General features: G+C 38.0%; 1 protein-coding gene across 1 annotated transcript in view; it reads right to left on the reverse strand.

Annotated features, from left to right (window-relative positions):
- Positions 1 to 377: 377 nt before the first annotated feature.
- The window catches only part of trhra (thyrotropin-releasing hormone receptor a), a 29,220-nt gene continuing 22,630 nt past the window's right edge, over positions 378 to 6,967 (reverse strand). The window contains exon 2 of the mRNA XM_024264169.2: positions 378 to 5,424. Within this exon, the coding sequence (XP_024119937.1) occupies positions 4,984 to 5,424 (441 nt within the window). The 3' untranslated portion in view covers positions 378 to 4,983. The remainder of the gene's footprint in view (positions 5,425 to 6,967) is intronic.

Below are 6,967 nucleotides of genomic sequence, written 5' to 3' on the forward strand. Positions count from 1 at the left end.
AAACAGAAATGCAACACATGCAGCGACGATATGAGAGGAAGAAATACAGACAGACATAGGTTTTGTTTTTTCTTTTAAACGATGGAATAGTACATTAGCAGTGCATGAGTGTTAACATTCCATTGAGCGTGCTCTTTGGTAGCCTCAGTGGCATAAATTTGAGCCAAGGTGGGACACCACAAGCAGAGCGACTTAGCTTAGAATGACGAAGCTGTCATCCCCAGAGATTGATGCTTTCAGCGTGGTCGTAGCTCAAAATAGCTCAGAGCCCGACTCATGCCAGAGCTGCTGGACGAGGCACTTTCTGCAGCGACGGCTGGTAATGGCTCAAAAGTGGGGGAAGACGTGGAGAGTGTGGATGGAGAGAGCAGTCTGCATCAAGATTTAAGAACAAAGCAGTATTTACTGCATTGTGTACTTATTTATTATAGACAAAGAACAATACAAAATCCAAAAACAAGCCATTTAGCAGTAAGAGCAGAGAAAAACCACCTTGAGACAAAATGTAAATAGTGTCATTCTTGTGTTCACATCACAAAAAAAATGTGTTCATGCTGCTAATGCATTTACTGTGCATGACTTGGAATATTTTCAACATAAATGTTTGTCTTTTTCCCCACTCAAAAAAACATTCTTTAAGAAAAAAAAAGGACGCTACAGAATGGAGGTAATTTATAAAGCACAGATGCTAAATCGATTTAGTTTTTATGATGTTCCATCTTTTCCACTTTGGTGATTAGCTTTCAAACACGGGTTTGAAATGACTGATAGAACAGAAGATCAAAACAGGTTATCATTAAAAAACACACACACAAAGCACTTATTTAAAGCACAATACTGCCATGAATTTCACACCGCACTGCACAACCGATTTCAACCAGTGTTACAAAACAGATACAAAGCTCAGCAGCCTATTTACACATTCTGTCATTTCTCCGTGGGGATCAGATACGTCTCTGAACAGACATTCATTCTGCAAACTTGGTCGGTAAATTAGTGCCACAGCAATAATTAGTCCTTTCAAACAGCCTCTGACTGCTCCTCAGAAGTGTACCTCCCCTCATCACCATGCACTGGCCCTCGACCTTTAAAGGCTCCCTGCAGAGAGTACACCATGTTCACCTTCACAGTGACCAAAGCAGCATAAGGCTTCAGTGTCCCTGTCATGTTCTGACTAATCAAACTAATCCCTGCTGGCTTAATTAGCATCCAGGTGAATTTAAGTGAGTGTCTAGTATCTGCCTTTTTTATGCTGGGGTGTCTTTTTTTATTATTCCAAAGGTCATGTAACTCTGAATCTGAGCATTTTCTTTAGTAGCATAATTAAAATGTCACAGTGGTTTTCCTGTGGATTAATTTGAATTATATGGTTCAGCTGCAAACACACAAGAAGGAAAGAACTGTGTTACACTGCAAAGCCACGGTACAACAGAAGGGGGACATTTTATGTCACGGGGAGCCTGGATTATTATTTATTATTATCTTCAGAAAATTATAAAATCTGTGAGTGTGTGGCACTATTTGACAGAATACCTCATCCCAGCATATCCAGACCACTCATTTAATGCAGGCGTAGGCAAAAGAAATAATTGTTACCAGAAATGAACAATGTTTCTTGAAAAACTGTAGAATCACCAAATATTTTCTTTTCAAGACAGGAAACTGTTGTGGAAATGAATCTTACTAAAATGTGTCAATTTTTTCATGAATTTATACAAATATCAGATCATTAAATTTTTTATATTGGCTTCCTTTTACACTAAAATTGACATTTTAGGTAAAAAAGTTCAGATTATGAACAATATTGTTGCATTTTATTGTAACGTCTATAGGAAAAATGCATCATAGGAAGTTTTTTTTTTTTTTTTTACAATCTAGATCTTAGGAAAGTTTTTTTCTCACGGCAAAACTTTTTATGGTTTATATTGACTATGTCACTAAACACTGGCAAAGTTCACCACTTCTTGAATTTTAAATATGTTCAACTTTGAGTTAATTTACAAAAATCCAATAGGGAGAAATCCAAAATTTGGAAGTTGGTTATGGAAATGATGTCATCATAACTCTCTGGTCTAAATGGTACTTAATTATTTGATTCCCTCAAGAGGACCTGGCTGCAGACGTCAACATCCAGAACCAGAAATCCTCAACCGAAACCAGAACTCCCTCGATATTGCTTGGAACTTTATTTTAACTGGCATCCCTCACAGTGACGTTTTTTTTCCATTTTAGGAATCCATAAAAGTCATGCATTTATGGATTAGTTGTATAGGTACTGCTTCCAGCCAATGATGTCAGGCACCATCTTGTCTGCAGCCAGGTCTCTCTCGACTCATTTGGAGTTCTCCATTTTATGTAATCATGTACATTTCAAACTACCCGTTAGTCTCTGTTACGGCTGTGGCTGTATTTAGTTCATTTAAAGTTGGAGCAAAACATTACTTGTATGTTATGCTCTTCTAGGTTCCCTATAGATAAAAAAGGCCATAACACTCTCAAAAGCTTCATCACCTCTTTGTGAACAGGTTAGCGCAGGTGACCGCAGCATTCTCTTTAACCCACTCCAATGAAAATGGTGTTTTTGGTATGTTGATGTAGCATCTTTCTCATGATGGAGGACATGTATTAAACAATTTAAGATTAAAACTGTATTTCTATTTCTATATTCAAATCGTGATGGATCAGACAAAAACCTGCAATTTCAAAAGCTCCGGTTTGTGACCCAGCAGTTGGGGCAGAGTTTTCCTTCTCCGCTCCAATTCTAAACCTCCACTTGAAGACAAATAGATCCTTTAATGACTTAATTTTCCTCGTCTGAGCTGGTATCTGGCTTAAAACTGTACAGCTGGATATCTCCAATATTGCTGGCCGTTTTTTGCTACGCTAATGTTAGCTTGTGAGAGTTTGTAACCTAGCAGAAGAGAGTGTAAAAATAAGGAATGCTGGGGTATCAACGGGTTACTTCCAAGCCTGCAGTCACACCCACAACCCAGAGGTGAATTTCTAATGAGCTCCTGCTGCTCTGCAGACAATTTGTCAAAAAGACAACACAGGCTTTTGATTTTACCTGAAAACGGCATCATCATAATTACAAGACCAATGAGAACTAATGTCGGGAACTAATATGTAATTAACCGTTGCAAAATGAACACCAATTTTCTGTTGTTCTCTGTGTGTACTGTGAGGCAGAAACGACAGCTGCTTTGGATATGCAACACCACTCTGGGGTCTCAGGTGATATCTGTCTCCAGAGTTACTTTTACACATGGGCAGATAAAAAACTAGGAAATCTATCTGATGAAGGTAAAAGCAGGGAAGTATTGGCTTCCTAGGGAGAGTTCTACATCTTTCAATCAAATGTCTTATTGTTGGATAACAGCTGTTTTTTTAGAAGAATGATTAAACTGTCTACATTTCACTCAGAAAATTCCAATAACTTCAGATTATGACAAAGTATTTTGGCTGCATGTTAACAACAAACAAGTGTCATTATGCTATTATATACAACGTTTAAGTTTGTTAAAACCAAAACACTTGTAAATTAAGTAAATATCAAATTAAAGTTACATTACTTTTGCAGACTTTGCATGTTAGAGAATAATCCAATTATTTCTCTGCCTTGGCCGGTTTTATTGAACACTTGCTGCACTTTCATTAAAGAGTTGTCATCCTTACTGAGGACTCTGACATCATCCAGCTCATGTTTGAAGTGCATAACAGCAAGATGTCAAACATATTTTCATTTAGTTTCTGTGCGGTCTCTTAACCATTCTGGATATGTGGTTTGTCTGAGTGGAAGCAGGCTTTACAAGCATATAAAAGAGTTCAGCCTGGATAAAACAGTATGCCTTTAATCTTCAAGATTGAATATCCAATCTGCCACCTGCACTCCTCATTAAGAAAAGTGAACGTTTTATTGTGTCTTTCTCTTCATTTTGGCAAGAAAAAGTTTTCTGATTTCAGTCTGATCAGTTTGAAATCAAGCACTTTGGGAAATTATAATGAAGAGAGAGTCCAGAGAATAAATTAATTCAAGTTATATAAAATAACAATGAAAGGTAAAAAAAGGACTAAAAGTCTTGAATGAGATGGTACTTTAAGTACAAATGTGAAGCATTTGACTCCATATAGAAAGTGACAAGCATGTTGTTCTGTCTAAAAGGTGACCATTATAGAAAATTTTGTTTAAACAACAATTGTATTTTTGTAGAGAGTATCCTCTTGGAGGTGAACAGAACTGGATTTCCTCAAGATAAAAAAAAAGACTCGATCACACTAACACTGACACCTACAATGCTTTCCTAAATGGTAATGACTAATGGAAAATATCAAGCCCCATCATTGGTTAATATTCCTCTTTGCTGACAAACCAGCAAATGCACGTTTCTGTGTTGAGGCGCTGGGTAGGTGGTATTAAATGGCAGTTGGGAGCTTTTTCTTGGAAAAACATCTATTTGCTGTGGCTGATGGAGGAGCTAAGAGAGCACCAAGAGAAAAAACTGTAAATTTATACTACCCACAGCAAAACTATAAACTTAAAAATGACAAAAACGGGACCCTTGTCCTTTAACATCCATTATAGGGACCTTCTTCCAGTGACTGAAATGGGAAGGACCAAATGTTTAGTTTGTCACATTTTTTCTTTCACTGATCCACTGTTGTTTCTTGTTTCATTCAAGTTTATTCTGTCGTAGTAAACTTTACTCAAAGGTCGGCATATAAGCGCTGTGTTAAAGAATCAGAAGACTCAGTTTTAGACGAGTCTTCATTCATCATATTCTTTTTTTTTTTTTTGTGCATAATATTAAAAGCCTTGACAGCGCATTCCAATATGTTGCTATTTAGCAAATGTTCCCTTTTTATAAAGTATTTACAAAAAGAAACTAAGCAGCACATCTTTTTCAGCTTTTGATTCAAACTTAAGTCAAATCAAATTGTACATCTTCAGAATCCCTCACATCCAGATGGGAAGTTTGTCTTTAGTCAGGCTTTGACGTCTTGACCACTGAGGCGATTCTCCTCACTCTGCATCTTTTTGGCACACGGCAAAATGCTGGCATGTAGGTATTGGTCAGTGGGCGACTGCAGATCGTCCAGTTCAGTTGTAAAGTGGTCGGGACTTTCGCCGTTAGACGTCTCCTTGATGACGCTGTACGTGAGTGCCACGCTGTAGGTGGCCGGTTTCTCCATGCGTTGAGGACCGCACTGGCACAGCTTCTTGAAAGCGGTGCGAAATTTCTGGGACATGGCGTTGTAGATCACTGGGTTGATGGCACTGTTCAGGTAGATGCAGAGACGGCAGAAGAGCAGGAACCAGGTGTCCAGGTAGGCTTTTTCCAGGAAAGAGTTGACCACTACCAAGGTCCGGTAAGGCATCCAAAGCACGGCGAAGAGGACCACCACCACAGCAAGCATCTTCGTTACCTGATTAGGAGGAAAATAGAATCAATAAGAAAAACAAAAACAGAAACCAGACTTTACATTAGCTTCCAAAAGTGATATATATGACCAGCTGCTTCCAATCTAATACTGTAGTGGCAAAGCTATAACCATTATTCATTCTCGCTTGTGACAAAGACTAATTATATTACATGACATAGACATATTTTCTGTCCCATAATTAACATTCATATTCCTTAAATGTTATTGTTTTAACATGATGTCCACATGTTAATGTTTTCATCTTCAAACTGAATGGATTGGAGACCAAGGTTGATGCTTTGTTTGGCCGGGTGTATCACATCGAAGTCTCCCTTGGAAAGCTGAAAACCATCTTTGAGCAAATTACGGCTCGACTTGGATGAAACCCCCAAATTTGACCTAATCAGTGAATATTCTGCCATAAAGAATCTTCCCTAACCAGGAACTCCCAAGTCAAGGGCACTCTCCCTTGGACTGAACCAAAACAATCCACTGAAGTTGTGATAAGGACAGCCTGTTGTCATGGAAACCTGCATTCCTTCCTTTTCTATGACCTTTTTCTTCGATTCAATGCCTTGGTGGATCTCTAACTTGACCCCGCCGCCAGGTTGGACTTATTTGTGTGGACTTTTTCATCTATGTTGATTCAGTGTTCTTCTATGTTGATGTATTTTTGCTTGTAATTCTATGCTGCTCTACTGCGACACAGATCAAAGATGCTTGATTTTTGACCTCATTCCTGTACCCTCCTCATGTGTCTTTACTGAGCGATTAGCGCCAACAGATTTGTGAGGCTGCTGCCCACCACTGGGCAATATGTCTTAATTGTGTTGCCTACCTCCACCAGTTTCCCTTGGGATTAATAAAGTATTATCGTGTAGTATTGTATTGTATTGCATTGTACCTCAAAAAAAACAAACAAACATGAATTGCGTGCAATGCTGTGCTTTTGGGAATATAAATGTTATCTTGTGTAAAGAATACGTGTTTTTCCAAGAGCATTTCCACACACTGACTTACAGAAGTACAAACTCGAGTTAAAACCTCAAACTCTTGTTTTAACAGATCAACCAATCAGCTTTGGTCTCCAGTCAGCAACCAATCAGCTTTCACCCGTCCTGATATTTAATAGCAGAATGTTACACTTATTAACTCAACTGTCTTTCTCTGAGTCAATTCTATGTTTCTAAAACCTGGAACTACTTTTGACTGTCAGTCTAACATATTATGCAAAACACACCTGACACACACACGACTGCAGGAGCTGAACTACTAAAAAGGTTCCATCAAATCAGTCTCCATTCACTCATAAAGTCCTTAAATCTGTGCACATTGTCATAGATCGTTTTAATTCCACAGCATGGCCTATCTCTTTTTCTATGTAATGCTTTTATTTGGTATCAGTTGTGTATAGTAAACAATCAAATGGCTTTTATTCAGTTATTATTTGATCTTGTTAATAAAGCATCCAAAGTTTTTTTACTCATTGATGTTCACACTATATACTTTATATGCCTTTGTTTATGGTTCTATTTATCTTTTTTTT

This window comes from Oryzias melastigma, unplaced genomic scaffold, assembly GCF_002922805.2.
Source record: "Oryzias melastigma strain HK-1 unplaced genomic scaffold, ASM292280v2 sc00205, whole genome shotgun sequence".
NCBI lineage: Eukaryota > Metazoa > Chordata > Actinopteri > Beloniformes > Adrianichthyidae > Oryzias > Oryzias melastigma.